At 41.5% G+C, this 20384-nt stretch overlaps 1 protein-coding gene and 1 long non-coding RNA gene across 4 annotated transcripts; one reads left to right on the top strand and one right to left on the bottom strand.

Moving 5' to 3' along the window:
- Positions 1-1098: 1098 nt before the first annotated feature.
- zgc:153044 (uncharacterized protein LOC751678 homolog) lies at positions 1099-2886 on the bottom strand. The gene is made up of 2 exons (XM_036527694.1): positions 2562-2886; positions 1099-2333 (listed from the first exon to the last, which is right to left on the bottom strand). The coding sequence occupies exon 2, from the start codon at positions 2248-2250 to the stop codon at positions 1681-1683; it is 570 nt and encodes a 189-aa protein (XP_036383587.1). The 5' UTR covers positions 2251-2333; positions 2562-2886; the 3' UTR covers positions 1099-1680.
- Positions 2887-11001: 8115 nt separating this feature from the next.
- Positions 11002-18368, top strand: LOC118776407. Of its 3 annotated transcripts, XR_005004923.1 has the most exons (5): positions 11002-11180; positions 12844-13056; positions 13512-14406; positions 15030-15211; positions 15918-18368. It is a non-coding gene; the product is annotated as an uncharacterized LOC118776407 (long non-coding RNA). The 3 variants fall into 3 exon arrangements; XR_005004924.1 differs by having other exon boundaries at positions 14344-15211; XR_005004922.1 differs by having other exon boundaries at positions 13512-15211.
- Positions 18369-20384: the final 2016 nt, after the last annotated feature.

The raw sequence follows: 20384 nt of genomic DNA, 5'->3' as shown, positions 1-20384 counted from the left end.
ATTACCGATGCACCTACCTTGCATTACCTGGAAAATGCACAGGTATGCATGTGTAACCTATCATTGTGTATAGTGCTGAGAATTTTACTGAACCGTGTTTTCATCGATTCACTTCGCATTAGATGGCAATGCTGGCTATCCTGTGACCTGACTAAATCTAAACCAAATCCGAATGCAGCAAACTTGCCACCGTCAAGTCAGTCATAACAGCCTGGATACAAACAAAAAACAGCAATGACTACAAGCAGAGATGGGCAGTATTTCTGTTCCTTGTATTTGAAATACGTATTTCAATTACTTTTGAGTATTTTGTCATTTGTATTTGACAGGGCTGAAAAAATTCAAATGTAACTTGTAACAAGATACTTTAGAGTGGAGTAATTTTGTATTTTCAAAATACTTTCTCCATGATTCATAAAACATAAAAAATCATGTAAATACATCTTAAAATGAAGAACAATACTTAGACACATTCACACACAGTGATTTTGTAAGCCCACACTACTCACAGTATTTCTAGTATCAAGTTCATCTTCTGTGAAGTTACCCCCCCCCCCCCCCCCCCAAGCAAGCCAGCACATGCTTCCTGCCTCAACCAGTGCAGTGGACTGTCCATCAAGGTAAACATCTGAACTGCAATAACTATATAAAATATATCTTACTTTTTAGAATGTACACATATTGAATGTCATAGGTAAAGGCTAAAGATAAAAACAATCAATACATGTGGCCCGGTGGGTAAAGAAGTGAGTGAGCCAGCAAGCTAGCTAGCTATTAATTAGTACTACAAGGTGACTTGGATAGTTAATGACATGAAACAGTTTGAGGAGCATTTAAGACTGGTTAGGCATGGGTAGCCAGCAAGTGTTAGCTAGATGTATAAGTCTGGGAAAGACCAGAGATCACAAGCCACAGCAAAGCTGAATTAGAGACCCTTCATTTTCTGGAGGACTACCTGCTTTCTCTGGAGCACGAATGAATGAGAGATCGACACCACACTGTTTGCAGGGCTGCTTATCGGCCTTTCCCTTTTCAGCTGGTAAAAACTGGTAAGATCTTTAATGGCTCCACAAATAACCAAAGCTGGCAAGTGGGGGCATGATTTATTACACAAATATTTATTTTAAAATCATCTATACAAAATTAAAAAGTACAAAAATTTTACTAAACATGTGCTTTCACAGTGTACAAGAAAACATGAAATAGCAAAACCAAGACAAATTAGCAATTTGTATAAACTTTTACACAGCGTGCCTGAGCGGCATACATCAACTTTCAAACTTCTCCATAAAAGGGTAAGGACATTTCAGAATTACAGTTGTGCTGCAATAGTGTATAAGAATCAAATACTCAAACTAAAATGCATTAGTGACTTGCATAAAACATCCAAAATATCCCTGCAATAAATTAATCGAGTGAGCAACCTAGATTCTATAGCATCTTTGTTTCAGGAAAGTTTTGCTGTCTGGGTGTTAACACATGCTTATTGTCCTCTAACACATTTTTTAATCAATCAGACCATATTTTGAAGCTATCAGAAGAATAATTTTCGTGTGTGGACAAGAACTGTGTAAAGGGGTCAATCACTCTACGCTTTAGCGGCCAGCTAAGATCCATAAGAAAGCGTACTGACTGGTTAAATGTTTTACATGTTGCTATCTTAAACATTTCAGCATGATTTCAACATGGAATCAGGTCTGCGGTTTCTTTTTCATATATATCTGGGATCTCTCCAACTGGGGACGTTATCATTCTGACAGTCCCGCTTCCGTGCAGCTTGAGCTCATAGTCAATTAATTGCTTCCAGAATCCGTTATTAGGTCTGACGATTGGCCGACGAGCTTTGACCCAGCCGTGAGCATCCACCAGCGTCATATTGCGGTACTTCATGAGGTAAGCCAGGCACAGAGTGGCTGAGCGGCTCACGCCAGCGCTGCAGTGCACTAGAACCCGTCCATGCTGCTCCGCCACACAATGTATCTTGTCTGCGACTGTGTCGAAATAATCACTTAGCTGGGAGAACGGGGAATCTGTTACCGGCACTCTGACATATTCCACCGAGGGAACTGGAGTGTTCTCGACGTTATCAGTGGCGTTAACAATGCAAGTGATTTTCAGCTCGGAGACCTTTGTGCGGTCATTGGCAGCCCTGCCACTGCTGAGGTAGAGATATTCCGTAATTTCCCCCAAACCAGAGAGTCTTGGGACAACTGAGGTGCGCTTGGCATCGTTGATAATAACTTTGTCCATTGGTTAGCTAGCTAGCGGCCGATGAGTTACCAAAAGCAGATGACTGGCTTCTTTGGAACAATTCAGTCGTCACCCAAGTCACTCTAGTGGGGGGAAAAATAATAAGGAAATTAATTCTTTTTTTTAGAACACAGAACGAAATGGATGATCTTCATAATAGTTAGCTAGTTACTTAGTTAACATTAGTTGGCTAGCTGGCTAACGTTATTTGGAAACCGTGAATTGTTAGTTGACATTAGATATCTTAGACACTGTTTGTAGCTACCCGGATAACTTAGACTGACATGTTGGTTAATATACACTGTACTTACTAGGTCATGCCGATAGATAGCTAACAAAGCAAGCAAAGTGTTGTTCTAAAATGTCCAGTTTTCCAGTAATTGCTGTCTAGATTTGCAGCTTGTCAATTATCTTGCTGGTTACCTGCCTGCACGCAGTTTAGCTAATACTGTCTAACCAGTTAACGTTGCGACAGTATTCTGAATCTGTAACGTTAGACTGCGAAGCTACGTATCTCGCTAAGAGTATTTAATTAATGTTTTAGTCGCACGTTACTATGTAATAGGGAGATTGCTACAGTTACGATTTGCACAAACTGGATACATCACAACAACTAGCCGCCCTCTTAGCTGCCAAAAGTACGTGTCTCCCGCAGAAACGGTCGGTGTTCCTGGTTATCTACGAGGTGTAAATAGACCCAAAATTAATAACGCGTTTTGGTTACTTTGGAATCGCTTAAGGAGGACTGCACTATCGCCACCTACTGTATTGTCGTAAAAGTAAGGAAATTAGGATACGACGCCGGCCTTTTTGCCAAATGTGTGAACTGCCAGGAAATACTTGTTTTAACCATGTATTAAAATAATTACATGTAAAATACAAAAATACACAGTAAGGAAAAATTGGGAAAGCTATGGATGCTTGACACCATCACCGCTCTTTCTATAATGTAGTCTGTACACTCTTGACGATTTCTGTGATCTGACTGTGATTAACCACAGCAGGCAGTGATACAACTGATACCACCAATAGTGAGACACAGGAGAAAGAGGAAGCCTGAATTTATTCAGACTCTCTTGCCTGGATTTCTAACCATACCAGTCCAAGAGAACTTTGGACATATGTCCTGTCACATCGCTGTCCTACAGCTTCTTCCATATCCATTTGACATACAGACAAATAAGGAAAAGAAGGAATGTAAGCAGTTAGTAGTTTTAACTTCTGGTGTGTTGGCCTGTAAATATGTAAAATTGAGGTCAAGTATTCTATCAGCATTTAATTCAATGAAAATGACAATCAAGTATACAAGTGTGTCTTCTTTTTGTTCCTGTCTTGCAATGTATCATTTATTATTCCTCATGTTTTGATCTTGAATTAGGGCAATTAACAACAGGATTTGTGATAAAAACCTTTGACTCTTGTCCAAAGGCTCAATGGTAAGGTTATGTTGTTCATCTATAGCATTTGCTTTATAGCAAAATTAATGTAAAACCCCCAAGCATGCTATACCTTCAGGTAGTTTGAAATTAAAACAAGCTAAATCTCCACAGAACACTAATTTCCAAAGAACACAATGAGTCTTCAGAAATCAGATATGATTTACAATGGAGAATGTCAATTGTGACTTATGATTTGACAGTTGCTGGCTGTTTTTGGAGGCTGGCATGCTTAAATATGACCTGTTCTAAAAGCACAACCTGGTTTGGGGTGTCACTGAACCTGAACCACCATTTTAGCTGCCACATTTCCTGTACTGAAATTGATGTTCTCCTGACATGATGCATAATTGATTTTCCTCTTCCTCTTTCCAGTTAATCCACAATCTGAATAAAATGACACCCTCATGTTAACAGCATATCTAGGAAAACAGAGCTCATCATAATACTGAAATCACTGGGGCTGGGGCCATTTCAAGTCCAGAAAGGCACCTAATTTGACAAGAGTAGTTCAAGGCCCTTACAACAAATATTATGCCTTTTCCATGTCAGTGATTCATTTGTATTATTTATTTGCGATCTGTTTATATCCATACTCTCTGCTTCAGAATCAACTAATCTAACACTGTTCCTAATCACACCTGTTTCATGCCACTAGATGAATCTGTCCCACAGTCAGTGCATGTGGTACACTATTTTCCAAAAATCATTAGAACTTGATCGATTGGTTGGAACAGTGTCTCTCTCTTTCTGCAGGTGGCGTTGTGGTCCTCTGGTCTCAAGTCACACTGAATAAAATAGCAGAAATGCAGGGTTAGGCAACATTTTGCTGCTCTTCATGACATGTCAAATATGGCAATCCTTGTGAGGGATTTCAGTTAGGAAGTGAAAATTCTGGTTAATTATAGGTGCAACCAGTCATTCAAGAAGCAGTATGTAATTGTGTGTGTGGGTCTATGTCCGTTTATTGTTTTAAAGGTAACAAGTCATGTTTTTGCTGGAAGGAACTGAATTTATGTATTTGGCTACACTATACAAATTCCTCTCACTTAGTCCCCTCAACACCTCTATTCCTGAGAGGACATGTTACAGTGTTTTAATGTATATTATGGGGATGGAAGGATCAAAAACGCAAACAACTGAACTGTAGCACTTGTGCAGTTAATGTGTTGTCACAACGTTGCTGTGAAGGTTTTGCAACAGGCTGGTCCTAGGCTGGTAGGTGATGTGAGGTGAAGAAATAGGTATGCATAGGAGCTGGGAATGTTTGTCGTAGCTGCAGGCTCCAGCCATGCGACTGAAAGATGTGGGGGTGAGAATACATTAGACATGTATATGGTTTTACATTTAGACACGGTCTGTACCCACTCCTTGACTGCGATGGGATTAGGTGGAGGAGGAGAGAGGAGGGTGGCAGATATTTCCATGACAGACTGTTGAGAAAAAGAATCTGTAAAAGAAGAGGGGGAAATTGAAGAGAAAAAAAGATAATAAATTCATTGCTGTTTGGTGGCTATGGTAACCAAGCCTCTCTTTACTCAGAAGGAAACCGAATAAATAATTGCTGCTCTCTGAAGACTGGCTTCTGAGAAGAGCAGTGGAATGAGGGTGTGTGTGTGTGTGTGTGTTTTGCAATTAAAGGATAGAGTAAAACAGAAAGAGGAAAATACAGTCAGGATTTGAAAGAAAGGTAACAGGCAGATGACGGATTCTGGAAACAAGAAAAAGCGGGGGAAACAGAACCAGGGATACTCCATTATCACACTCCTGTCTCAGTGTGGGTGAATGGATGGTAAAATGACATCTGCCACCTCAACTCTACCACTCTACTCTGCTTAAAGTTGTATGTAAAATGTTCAGGGTTAAGATGGGCAGTGGGTGGGGATGAGAGTACACTGGTTGTTTGAGATCCTCTAAGTGAATTAACTTCCGCCACTTAACACCACTGCTCTATTCCATTTTCAGTCCTGACACTGGCCACTCCAGAAACAGTGATTGCCCTCTTCACACTATGTAATCCTACACTAGCTTTACCATTACAATTCAAAACCACATGGCTTTATACTCTCGGGTGGCACACAGCCATTTCCATCCATTTCCACATAAATACCTGACAGGGATGCACATCATCACATCAGATGGCTAACTTAAAGACACTCAAGGCGAGGAATCTATTTCATTCAGGCTGCCAGGCAAATGCTCATCTGACTTTTCACCCAATGACATGTGACACTGAGTACTGACCATGTGACCTCAGACTGCTTCCATGGCAAATTTCTTTTCACATGAACCCAAACTGTCCAGCAGACCAGGAGTTGGACCAAGTTGGACATGGATATGTCTTTCCTTCTTTACCTTTCAAAAATGTAGCTGGTCTTATATAAATAAATAAATAAATAAAAACAACAACTGAAAGCCAAATTTTAAGTGGCAAAAATTGTCAATGTGGGACAAGTTAGTATTACTGCAACAGAAAAACCTTTCTTTTCAGTCACCAGCAAATGCCTGTACAGCCTGTGACAGATAATTTGTGCCCTTCCATCTTTTGCTACTCTGGTATATTATAATGTAGTTTTCATTCATGTCTGTAGTGCTTTATTAGCATGACAGAAAAGCAAAAATGTTAAAATTAGTTCAATTAGTAGAATATTATTACATCCCCCCCTCCCTCGACTTTGTCCTTCTCACTATTCCTGTCACTCTTAAATGCATTTAATGTGGCAGAAAATTGCTCGGCTCAAGAGGGATGCAGTACCAATGGGGGGGCCTTCATTTCTAAAATTAGACACAAGTGAAAGCTATACCTCATAAATGTTTTGTGGATGCTTGGAGAGGGACAAGTTGAACTGCAGCTGACTCAGTCCAATCCCCAACTGGATCTGCATTTCCTGACTGGAACTGGATCTAACTGGATCTGCATTTCCTGTAGTTTAACATGCGAGGAGAAACATAATGCTGCCAGTGGAGATTGGTCACTGTCGGGTTCTGAAGTGATTGCCGGTCTTGAAGCTCATAGGCAAGGTTTTCTTCTCATTGTTGGCTCATCAAAGATATGTGATTTGTGTGAGAGTGATCATTGTTGGGTCAGGCAACAAGAGGCTAACACCTGGGCTCTGTGAACAGACTGAGATGCTCACCTGACATCTATTGATGGGCTCGAATTTCACTCCGCCCAGCATGTTTTTGTTCCTATTGTCCACATTCCTATTATATATACCTCTATTTAACTCTCATTAGCAAACACTTGCCCAGTGCACCACCTGTCTCTTTACCTCCCTCAGGCGACAGCTTTTCAGCAAAATATACTTTTCATGCCACAGGTTAGCCACATGGATACGTTATGGTGTTTTTCTCAGTGCGATCCATGGGGTCCATTTGAAAAGGCTGTCTTCTTATGTCAGCTAACTTTGTAAATGTTATGGACAATACATCGTATGTTTAATTTAGAGATAAATGTCTGTTGAGATAATGCAGTCTTCTCAGGATCCCTTATTTAGGGGCAGAAATTTGGTTGTTGCTACAGGACATGCTGAGGGTGGAAAAAAGCACCAGAAATGGCTGTGGTGGGATTTGAAGCTCCTGTGTCTCGAAACAAGTTTAAAATTTAGCCTTGCTTGTTACAATGGCAACAAATGCAGGATCATTAGCTTGAGTATTGGAGAATTGCATCTGTAATCATGTGTTTGAACACAGGGTTTCTCAATACTCAACATTTACAGCTGACAAATGTAAATGCTGAGTATCGAAAAAGACCAGTCTAAACACATTTTCCTGACAAATCAGTCAGAAAACTTCCATTCTTAAAGAATGGAATCATATTGACCCCAGACCCCATTTAGTAAGACAGGCTGTATAAAAGAAGTATGTGTGCTTTGGCAAAATCTTTTCCATGAGGAGCATCATGATGAATGGTATCCCTTCTTGTAATTTACATTGCACATTTACTTGGCCTGTCGCTCAACAACATTGCCTGTTGCAGGTCTGCACTGGCCACAGTTGAAGTGCTGTGCATTGAGCTGTGCTTACAATTCACTGTGTGTGTTGCTTTCCTGTACATGTTTTGCAATGCAGAAAACCAGACGAGATATCCTGGTCTTGCTGAGTCTATGCCATTATTCAACAATGGTTTCGATTTCTAATGTACTGTAGATTGTACGCACATCTCTGCCAAATCACTCAAGGGTCCACAAGGCAGGTTGCGAATAGTGAATAGTTGTATTATATTATTTTAACATTACACTATGATATTATACTGCTGCAATATAACCATATGTTAAAATCATAATTACAATGATTAATCAATGCAAATTATGTAGAGGGAGTGCTTGAGATGTCACAATAAACCTGGAACCAATACCAAAAACCCACATAATTACACCTCCTATATTCCAGATGATCTGCGATCCACAGGTTTTGGAAAAATTGAGATGTAACAGGACTGATCTGTGCATTAGTCTTGCATACGGTGCACTGAATATTTGCACACAAATTTCATTGCCATTGAAGCTGACTCACTCTCAGAGTATGCACATCTTATATGGCCCTTCATAGCTCTGATGTGACGTTCTTCTGCATCTTTAGGTCATTTTAATGAGTTGCTTGTCCTGTAGGTGTGTTTGACCATACATTTTAATGACACCTAAGCAAGAATAAGCACCTGGACCACAAACATGTTTCAGTGTAACTCAATGTAAAAACAAGAGCCTGCATGATGAGATGAGATGATGGTCCATTACACCACTACTAATTATACATTATTATATTATAACAGGAAGGTAAGTTTTTGTTTTGTTGTTGTTTTTTGTTTGAGTTGTTGTTTACAAATGGACCTCCTATCCTCTATGATAGATATGTTACTACCCTGCTTTAAGACAACATCAAGGTTTGCTTATTTACAGAGGCACACACTGTCACTTTGCATTCGCCCCGCTTTTTCTGACCATATTAATACAGTGACTTGTATGGAAGGCAGCAATCCTCACCTCTTTGTTCCCTGTCCTTGAGGCGGTTGCTCTGGCTACATGTTAGGGAGGGGTTGATTCTGTAACGTGTAAATGTTAGACATGTAATCTTGGATATTAAACAATCTTTGTTGCTTGAAAGGACTGTGCCTCCAAATTGTTGCTTGTAGTGTTAATCCAGTCCTGCAAATTTCATGCATTTTTCCTCAGCAATCAGATTGTTCCTTGATCAACCATATAGGCTGCCACAGACATACAGTCGAGAATTGCACTCCATTTTAGCACATTTCATGCGGGAGATTGAAATTGTGCAGTAGTGTTAAAATTATACATAAATGCACTCCGTGCTGCATGTGGACAGCATATGTGATCTGACGTGGCACTTCAGTTTGTGTTGTTGGCCCCACAAATGTAAGGGACTGTGCCATCACTGCAACACGCTATGATTAAACTACCCAAATTGTTTCCTACACAACAGTTTAAGTAAAACAGGGGGCTCAGACCCGCATATCACAAAGGCTGAACCCCTGAAGGCGGGTGGAAAATCTCTCAGGGGGGAACTGCCTAAAGGACAAGCTTATCTGGGTCCAGCCCAAGCTCCTCTGAAACCGTGAAATTAAGAGGGAAGAGGGGCTGGGCAAGCCATACACCTTTACTTGCTGCTCATGTGCCTTTGCTTTAGTAGCCTGAGGTACAGTGTGTCCTGCTTACATTGTCATAGTCGACTCCAAACACTCCATGTTTGGGCAATGTTCTACTGTACTATTCAAGGAATATTTATAAACAATGCTATCATTTCACAAAACAACATTCCACCAGTATTATGTTTTACAATAACAGCAGATAACAATTGATAACAATGTGTATGCAATAGATCATTGCATACATATTGTTCCATGCAATGGAGTGCAGTCTCCTATTATTATGATTCTAATAATTATCGCTAACAATAACAATGAACTGGAACTGACCTGAAAAGCCATGGAAAATGCATGTAGAATACGAACAACAAATTAGTGTAATCAAGCACAACAAGTACATCTATTGCCACAATGTACCACAGTTTAATTTTCAGTTTCAAACTGTCAGAGGCTAAGGGAAGATTGAAAAAGACCGCTGTCCTGGTCTTGGTAATTCCACCACTTTGGGGCGAAATCTGAAGAGGAGTGCTTGGCCTCATGTAACGAACAGTTTGCCAGCTTGCAGTGGAAGATCGGGGGCTTTTGGGAGAGACAAAAGCCCCAGGTGGGTGCGGTATGGTTAGGCTGTAAGACTGTTTGCCTGTGCCAGAATTTGAAGCAGACATTGGCTGAAATTTATAGTCATGTGGAGAGGGGATGGAACAAGAATTGGTGGGGATGGAGAGGACCAGTTTAGCAACAGTATTGTGGCAAATCACCTGAAGCCAGCAAATGTTATCCTGGATCCTACCCAGCATGCTTTGTGCTGGAGTTAAAAAAGTACTGTTTTGTTGTGGTGTTTTCTTACAAATTTCTAGGTTAACTGCAGTAGTAACTGTAGACAACAATCTGTTTCGACAGTTACCTGTTGTTATTGGTGTTAATTAAACATTACATTACATGTTCAGAAATAGTAACCCTCAACCGGAACCATTTGTTAAGCAATAGGGTTGAGTCATTAATGCACCATTGGGGGCCTTATATTCTTTAATAAAGCATGCAACCAATTTAACTGTTCATCGTGAATCCATGCAAACCCCACGCCACAGTATATTCCTGTTAGGTGTAGACTATTCCTCCAACAGGGATAGATTCATAAATGGATTTTAGGGCAATGCACATTACCCACAGCCGTATTAACGGCTGAGCTCACAAAAACTATAAAATGGCATCATTTTGACCCATTATGAGTTATAACAGAAAATGGTTTGTGTACGTCTACACGTTATTATTACTGCTGAAGTCACTTTGCCACAGGCATTTTGTCATAATTAGCTATCATAATATAGGCAACATTACATTGTATTTAAGAAGCAAACTCATCTGCCTTCCGATCACTTTGGCGACTATTTGAGTAAATGGTGCAATCACGTTAGACTAAAAAATCGGAAGATATATTAAAAAAACCTTCAACCTTTAAAATAACCTTTGAAATAAATGTCTCCGCGGATAGCATTAACTCTTGACTCAAAACTCACTAAAGCATTAACTCTTATTTCCCCTGTGGTCATCAAAACAATGTCCCTTCATATACATTGTCAATATTTACATATTTGTTGAAAGCATGTAATTCTGCGAGGATACAACCGGGAACGGATCTACTCGGCTGCTGAGAGGGAGATCGGTAGAATGGGGAGGGAAAGGGGGTTTGGGCATGTGCTGGGAGGAGTTTACGCGACATCCAGTGATCTTCCACATCTTTCCATCTCGCGGCGGTTCGGAGGCACAATCTCTGTAGAGCTGGATGCGCTTTACGCGCCCCTTCCCCTCTGATATGGACGCAAGTGGGGTCTACCTGCGGAAGTGTGCTTGGCCCGAAGACTCGGACAGACCGAACGACGCAAATGCAAGAGGTACGGCTGAAACCTATAAAACCTGTGCCTATGTTTGTGCTACGAAGTCCCTTGGGAATTGATGTAGACGCGTTTTAAAGAAAAGATGAGCAGTACAGACGGTATAAAATTATGTTTTTCATCAACAACAAGCGTTATGAAGGATGTGAGGTGTATAAAAGATGGGTATTTGGAATGCTTTGGTGGGATGTATAGAAGAGGGGTGCATGGGCTATTTGACATAATGCACTATTATTTGTTTGGTATGTAATACGGACATTGGAATGTACTGTGTTACTGAGTGAGTATGCGGATATGATTTTAGTATTTGTGTTATTTGGGTGTGGTGTTGATGTTAAATGCAAGAAAATGACAAACGTTTAATGCAAGAAAAGGTGATCAATAGTGGAGAAAGCGATTTGGTGAATACACCACAAATCCTTGAATACATCACGAAGTTTGAGTAGATTGTAGTTATGGGGTTGAAGGTGATGATCGTCATGTAACGTTATGTTGTAATGAATAGGATTCGTCTGATAATTAATGATTTAATAACAAGAAACATTATCTGCAGAGGGTTTACTGGTATCGTTTTTACAAATTCCAATTTTGTGTGATTGATCAGTTTTTCTCTTGACAAAATGATTCCGTTAAGAGATGCAATTATACAGAAAGGCAAGTTCAGTGTGATATCACTACAAAAGGAAAACAGGAAAGAACTGCCTCCCCCATGAAGAAAAGTAGGATAATGAAACGCAGTATTTTGGGCTGCTAGGCGAGGTTTCTGCTTGCACACAGGCGATAATGCGGCGACTGCAGGGGGAGATGCGCGAGGTTTATCTGATGAGACGCTCCGTCTGCAGTTTACCTCTGGGAACGGGGTATATAAGAGAGAATCGTCATTAAAGAGAAACAGCTCCTTATGGGTCTGACAAGCAAAACCAGAGGACGGACACACACACACACACACACACACACACACACGCACGCGCGCACACACACACAGTTCCTTCCGCAGGACCAACCAGATTAATAATTCAAATCCTTTAGCTCCTCTGACTGAGGTATACTCAGCCAAATTTCGGCTGCTTGTGTCGCCTGTGCACAGCTTTCTCAAATCAAAGTCTTCACCTTCCTTAAAACATGTGGAAATTGGTTCAGCCAAGTCAGGTGCTTCAACTGTCATCAGTTTTTCTACTGTAGGTAGACCATTTCAGTTTAAATGGGAGCAGCCATAATACAGAGGCATGTTTTCTCCAGAATATTTGATTATTTTATGGCTGTGCTGTGTCAGACTAAGAAAAAGTACGCATAATCCTCTCAGACTGGTTCATATTCAGATATGATTACCAGCACTACATTATAATAATAATATTAATGACAATCAACAACATTATTATTATTCATGGATTATGTTTCACCTCAGTTGAAGCAGCTGCTGGAGAATAGCAAAATGGCTTATTATTCATCATGCCCTCGACTCTTACTGACAGTGAAAAATAATTGTCTGGGTGCCACTCAACGCTTTTTCCCTTTCAGTTTTAATCCTCATTCCTGTCTCTTTTTGTGGCTCTTGAGGCAGAAGACCGCTTTTCCAGCTTCTCCTGGTCGTTGTTCTGCCTTAATTCTGAATTATCTCCAAAGTTGTTACTTGGAATGGCATGCTCGCCTCCTGCCCTTTTAGATATGACCTCCTGGCTGATTGAAAGGCAGCTGCAAAACCTGCAGAAGCCCCCCGGCCCCCCATCTTCCCCCCACCCCCAGCCTCAGCCACTGCCTAAACAGGACCCCGAGACCCAATGAGAGCTTCAGCTGGCCAACTGTGAAGGGAAAGAAGGCACAGAGGGATGAGGTATCGAGTCGTTGAACACAGCTTGATGTCACAGACATCATCCAGGTATCTCTCTGCTTTTTGGTTTTCCAGTTGGTCAAATCCAGGGGCTGGGCCAGGGGACAGATCTCCGGGAGCGTTGAGCCATTGTCCTGTGTGACGGCCTCAGTTCCTCCTGCCGAGGTTGATGGATTAAACTAATTTTTTTCTGCCACAAAGGCTGCAGTAGACTGCTGTGTTTTACGGGTTACTGACAGAGAAATTCAACATTCTATTCATGGAATATCAAGTAAGGTCGACATGGTAGCTTATATGATTAATTATGAGCGGTGAGGGTGCATTTATATATGTCTGAATTGGTCTTTTTTAGAGGAAGCTCATGACATGACTTTCATGAAACTACAGAGAGCTGTTTCCTGGATTTCCAGAGGGTACATTTAGTTAACATTGTAACTCAAATAAGAGCTATGGTTCGTTTAGACAAGAGCATTGTTCTTCTAATCTACACTTTTACCCCTCAGAATGTGGGGACCTAGCACCTGGACTTCATCACCTGGCCTGCTTGCACCTCGTAATGGGGACTCTCATCAGTGCAATGGCTGGACATTCAGACTGGTTAGACTCTCATATGAATAGTACCACAGAAACTAGTTTTGTTAGGGAGATGCAAAAATTCAGGTCTAATTAAATTATTTCTGCAACAGGAAGAAGATTAATAACTTGCACAACAACCGCCCAGAGATTTACAAGTTAAACTATCTGCACATTTCTTTTTTGTACATGAAGCTACAAGAGTACCTCTACACTTCAACCTGCATCTTCCCCAGAGCTTTCCAGTGGGTTATGAATCATTCTGATATTGCAGATATAACAGGTGATATAGTGAACCTTTAATGGCTGGTGTTGGGAACTCATTTGCTCCACATCCCAGTCAGACTGACAGTTAGGCTACTTTTACAGCTCTCACCAATGGTGTTTCATCAAAGTTACAAACCCACTTTAGTATAACAGTGGGTTTAGAATAACAGCTCAACTGAACTTCTTGAACTGGAACATAATTATGCTCATTCAGAATCACAGAAAAAATAAAGTAGAATTGCAACTGAGTTAGATAATGCAGATGTTCTTAAAATCCCATGAGTCTGCATTGGTGTGGAGGGGTCTTACTAGGGTTTTAACCTGCATTCTGCCGTGAAGACCAGTCAGTGTGGTCCAGGATCTCAGCCTTGAGTACTGGCAGAGCCCCTGTTTTGGCAGCAGTTCCCAGGTTTCCCCAGGCTGAGAACAAGAGATGAGTCACATGAGGGTGTGTTCCACTTTCTGCTGCTCTCTTTTTACTCTGTTCCTCTTCAGGAGCCCAGGAGCTTGCTGGTAGAAAGGGGTCTTGTGGCCCTACGACGCCTTACCTCAACTGCGGTATGTGTATCCATCTGGCTCCTCAGAGGGGGGGCCTCGACAATGCTACCGTGCCATGAAGAAGTGGGACATAAAAACTCAATTCACACAGGGATGTCCTCCACTGTTTCCATTGCAGGAGGCCACACAACATTTCCATTGCAGGAGGCCACACTACATACATTTAGAAACCACTTGATAATGACTATAGATCCCTTGCTGCTAAGCAGAGTAAGCTGTGCCAGAATTGAGGTGGGATCAGTGACCTGGATGGATTTGACTCAAATGTAATTCATAAGAGGATCCCACATGGTCAAATAGGAAATGAATACTCTGACATAGTGTTGATTATACATTTTTGCCCACCAAGCACGAAGACTAATCATAATGAAATAACATGTCTGAAGTACGTCAACAGAGAGATGAACGGTATTTAATGCTCAACTGCATTTTCCAAAGAATAACAAATCTTAATCTTGGGTTGTTTAAAATAATAGCCTTTAATCTGTTATGATGGCCATTGAGCATTCTGAATCCTGGGAGAATATCATGTAATTGCTCCTCGGTGGAATTCTCCTTTGAAAGACGTCAAAATGATGGTGATTTTCTTCCTAATTTTCTTGTTGCCTTGGTTGTCAAACCAGGAGGTCTGGAGATTTTGGAGTGTCCTTTGAACAGCTCCATCCACTAAACAGCAGGCTCTTAAACATGAGGCTTCACTGTGCTGTCTGACTTCAGCATCCACACGTCCTCTCCTAGGCTGCTGCAGTACTCCAGGGAACCCACCACTCTCTGCATGCCCAGTGCAGCCCTCACAGCATACACTGTAAGGAACACTGAGTTAAATTCTGTACGTACAGAGATCGGTTCTTTTCTTTCTTTTTTGTACAGTGTGTACAGCGTTCAGACAATTTAGGTTTCCTATTGCCTGAGTGAATCGGCAGCCAGCGCCCCTCTGAAATCAGATTAGCCTAATCTGCTTTTATGGTCGATGAAGTTTAATATTTGATTTGTGCTAAAGCAGCCTAAAAAAAGTGTGTCTGTCAGGTCAGCCCAGTTCAGTGGAAGGGGGATTATCTTCTGCCAGGCGACAGACAGAGCCTTGAGTTTATTCAGAGACCTTTCTGCAGTAACTCAAGATGCCCAGAGTTCTGCTCAGAGCCCTTTTTCGAAAGGCAGCCAATTTCACAGATTTGCACTACGAAAATGGGGCTCTTAGATTTCTTTCCACTGCCATCTTTGTAATAATAAAATTTCCCTCTGTTTCCTTGGCGACTCAGTCTGTCCCCTGTGATCGTGTCATACTGATGCTCATCCGCAGCTGGGGTGGTGTCTGCACAGCAGCCTGCCAACCTGCCCGAGTGCTTGTGTGACTGCTGATCACTGTGTTTGTCAAGATGCCAATCTGTCAACCTGCACACCTGGCTGTCTGCAGTTTATGTCGGTTGATCTGTCTGTGGGCAGTCTGTCAATCACTCCATCTTTGCATCTGTCAAAAGTGCTTGCCTTTCACACTATCTCTCTGTACACAGAGCTCCCTCTTCTGAAAAAAGATGCAGTATGTCTAACCCATGCGGCGGAGCTGTTACCATCCCCTGCTGAGTGCGCCCCCCCCTCCCCCGGAGAGTGAATTATTCAAGCAGAGGGAGGCTCAACATGTCGACCGAAGAAGAGGATCAGTGCTGACAGCAGTCTGGGTCTGAGCTCCAACCTGCGTCTGCATCTGTTTATACTCAACAGCGTATATGAAGTGTCATCAAAGTGGAGGGACTTCAGCAATATGCTCCTCAAATTAGTTACGCCTTGCCGTTTGATCCAATTGAGCACGATGACAGATGACTCACATCCCCAGTCATATGTCTTGTGTGTTTATCCACCTCTGTGGCTGTCTGGAATTTGAGGGGAGGGGCAGGGAAGGTATAAAAGCTCAGGTGATGCTCAGTCTCGTCACTGCTGACACAGAAGCAGTCACAGCGACAGACACGCATACAGTATACTCAACCGCCTGCAGATACACGCACACACAAATGCACAAACTGGACTAATAAACAGGATTTGTAGGTGGAATTCTCTTTTGGTGCCTTAAAGCAAGCTGGTGGGCGCACTGTGGGTGCGTGTGAAGGGGTGCAGATAAATTTCCTGGCGAGAAAATCTTGCTCTGGCAGAATCAATACTCATAGCAGCTCCACATCAGAACGTCTCAAAAAGCCTGCCTAGTTCTGACTCAAAGACTGATTCAGGCATTTACCACGTGGTAGTCTAGCTGAGGTAGGTGGTACCTAGCAGGACAGGTGTATGATTTGTGACAAAAGAGGAGAGGAAAGCTGGCCATAAGACTGAGGGCCTTTTTGTCTTTGTCAGCTTGTTTTTTTGATGGAAGGATTTACAGTGGATGGGAGACAGAGTTGGATAGAAAATACCAGGATGAGCAGGGTGTTTGCCTGAGGTGGAGCAGCACTTTGGTGAGAGAGAGCTTTAGTGTGTCTGATTGTAGTTCAGGTTGTGTTGAGAGGAGGCCTTCGCAAGGGAGGGCTGTACCTGAGGGTTTTACCTCATCTGATTTGGTTGTAGATTAATGGAAGGAAATCTGATTGGAGCATTTGAGATGATAATACGAGGACTGTTCATTTTTTGCAGATTCATTTGATTATTTCTCCATTAGACCCTCTGCTTTATTAAGGTTTGTAATGGAGTAAAATTGGCATGATATGATGGAAATCATAAAGAGTTGTGGTGAAAAAGAGGAGAGCCTTTGTAAAAAAGTAGAACATGGAAACCGAAATCACTAAGATGCGTAACATAATCTAAATGTCTCATTTGATCAAATCTCATTGGATGAGGTATACCTCAATGCCATAAAATGCCTTAATGAATGAGGGGGCAGTTTCATTCTTTTGTTGCATTGTACCCTCATTTTGTGAAAACTAACCGGTTTCCTCTTACTATCAGTTTGGCCTACTAAAACACTAACTCTGCAGACTAATCAATTTATGTGATGTTTTTTCCTTAAATCTGTCTGTTTTTTTATCCTGCCTTCCATCCAAGGCCATTAAACATACTGCATAATCTATTGTTATGTGACAGAACTACGAAGGTTGTGCTCAGAGTGACTTTTCAAAGTTGCCATATTGCATTCTCATAACATGTCTGTTATGCTGTTGTGCTTTTGTTATGTTGCATAGGAGTTACAGCAAAGTTGTAGGAATGTTACCTGTTTGAAGGGTTGGGAGTTCAGAATTTCTCTCCTTTTCTTCCAGTCTGCTCGGTGCCTCTCTGTCGTGTGAATTCTGCATGCAAGAGCTGCTCCTATTGCTCTGGAAACCTAAATCAGTGGTTCAACAACTAACAAATGCCAGTAAACCTGGCTACTAACCTTTACTAACAGAGATTAACCAACTATACTAAAACCTTTGCAAGCCTGCTAAATAAGCGCTCTCTGTCTATACTGTAAATGTCTTTCTGCTGCTGTGGTCTTTTCTCTTTTTCTCTTGTCCTGCTGCTACTATTGTCAGTTAGTGTGGGTGTGTTTATATTTGTGAGGAAGCCAGAGCATGTGAGAGCGTAAGTCAATGTGTGCGCATGTGTGAGGATGAAAGGGTGTGTATATGTATGTTTGTGTGTGTGAGTGAGAGTTATTGGATGTGTTTACTTATTTCAGTGCAAGTGACTTTCTGAACATTGCTTTCTTTACCAGTCATGCGCACAGCTGATGTGTACAGGAGCGATTCTGTGAAAAATCTGCAGCCATCTTCTTTCTGGCATTCTGTGCCAGTGGACTTACTAACAATGTCTAACATTTTACTAACGTTTTCTAACAATCTGGGTACTAACTGCCTTAGTGTTTGGTTCTCATGTGATGTGGGCTGGGCTTCCTGTAAGCTGTGAGATGCTGACTAACTGCTATTGATGGGCTCTCTGACCCATTTTGACCACACCTCTGGTTCTGAAACCCTTTCTCACCCCTGCTGGAGCCATGTGATGAACAAACCAAAAGGGATGTTTAGACTGAGAACAAAATAATTAACTCAATAATTCATTGATATGATACCTCCATTGACCTTAACTTTTAGGGCGCCTTAGAATTACTAGTGTATGTATCTTGCAAGAGCTTGAAATGTTACACTTTATGGAAAAAAATCATGAGCTATCTGAAACTGAACACCAGGAGAGGAGTGCACATATTGATGCTGCGCACACCAGTTAAATGCCCTTTATGACATTTAAATGATTTAAATGCCTGGTGTGTCCAAACAAGCACTTTGTGTTTTGTTTTCTCAAGAACCCCCTTAGATGACTTTTAACTAATGCAGTCAAAGATCATTTGAACAAGAAGCCATTTAAAATGATGACCATCGACCAATCTTAATGACTTAAATGGGCTTTAAGGGGTGTGTGAATGATTTCAGCACAAGGGTCCAGCAATGGTCCTGACTAAATCCTAATTTTTGCAGCTGCCAGGGGACACTGCCATCAGAAAACTTTCACAGCTGCCAGGGGACAGTGAGAGATACTGGCACTGGGAAAAATACAGATAAACGAACAAAGAAAAATCCTGTCTTGATTCTGTTTGGCTCTATGATTCAAAACGTCTCAGATTTCTCAACTGTTTTTTTTTTCCTCAACTGTGAAAAGCAGCTGGTTTTCAAAACTTCACAGGCACTGCTTGAGAACATAATGGTGGGAAAAACTGGAAACAGTCATGCTAGCATAAAAATGCATTATGGGTTAAAACGTGAAAACATGAAATGATTCAAATGCAGTGCATATACCAGCTGTGCAGGTGTTGGGTTGCAGTGTCTGTGCCAGGACACTACAATGCGTACAACCTGTCTGTTGTGTCCCCTATCCCCCTATTGAAGATCTGGCATTTTAGCGCTTGGTTTTCATCTTGTGCAGCTCTTTTTATGTGCACCTTTGTATGTGCTACAGTGAAAATCTAAACTCCAGACACAGGATAACAGTCCCTACTGTACTGTATACTGTATGTGCTAGGTTATTTATCTGGTAGGGACAAGAGCAATTTAAAACATTGGTACATTGTGGAAGCAGAAACAAGATAGACTATAGGTATAAGGATTTGTAATCTGAGGTAATTCCCGACACTCAGATGGGCTATATAATGGCCTTGTGGGAGGTGATACTCTTTTACTCACAGCGATAATCACTGCACTGTGGCTCTTACTAACTTCTGAACTAACGCATGACACTTCCTGTTTCTGCTTGACTCCCTGGCCTCCTACTTGAATCTGTGAAAAGCCTGCAGATGTGGTGACACTGGTGGCAACTCTGTTATTTTTACTCACTCTGTGGAGCTGCTGAATTTCACCAGCCTCCACTATCACTTGCTGAAAGGATGCCTTGATTGAAGAATTTTCCTTTACTAACCACACACAAAAAGACACTAACACTGGGTGAAAGGCTTAGCACTAATATGCGTCTGCCTAAACTAATTCATGACTGAAATGACTAACAGACACCTGGGCCAGCATCAGTGAAGTGCATGTGACATGGGTGTTGTGCAGGAGCTTATTCTGGCACCATCTATTGGAAGGGACAGAGCGACACCATTCTTTGGGAGCAGTCGACAATGTTCTAGATTAAAACAATCTCTTAGTGTTCTATGCATATTAACCTTGTGAGACCCAGGGTCACTTTTTTGTGTTTGTACTAGAAACTGCTAAATGGGGTGGGAGATGCAACTCTTGTTGTTGGTTACTACATCCTGCAGATATTTAAGGTCATGAATTACTTACCTTGACCACAAATTGTCCCTAAGTTCACTTGATATAACTCAGCCTTATGTTTGACATTAAACCTTTTAGTCAAAAATAGTTCTCACGAAGTAGGGTTGCCCAGCGCTTGATAATGGTAGTTAATGGTAATGATAATGGTACTTTGCTAGAGAATGCATCCTCTGTATCCCCATGTGTCTCACATAGTTACCGTCTGATTTGTTTTCCATGGCTCACGTGCTGAAAGGAGTGAAATCTACTCATGTG

The sequence above is a fragment of the Megalops cyprinoides genome, chromosome 4, assembly GCF_013368585.1.
Source record: "Megalops cyprinoides isolate fMegCyp1 chromosome 4, fMegCyp1.pri, whole genome shotgun sequence".
In the NCBI taxonomy this organism is placed as follows: domain Eukaryota; kingdom Metazoa; phylum Chordata; class Actinopteri; order Elopiformes; family Megalopidae; genus Megalops; species Megalops cyprinoides.
The sequence above is the reverse complement of the archived record's forward strand: the minus strand, read 5'-3'. Positions and strand labels throughout refer to the sequence as shown.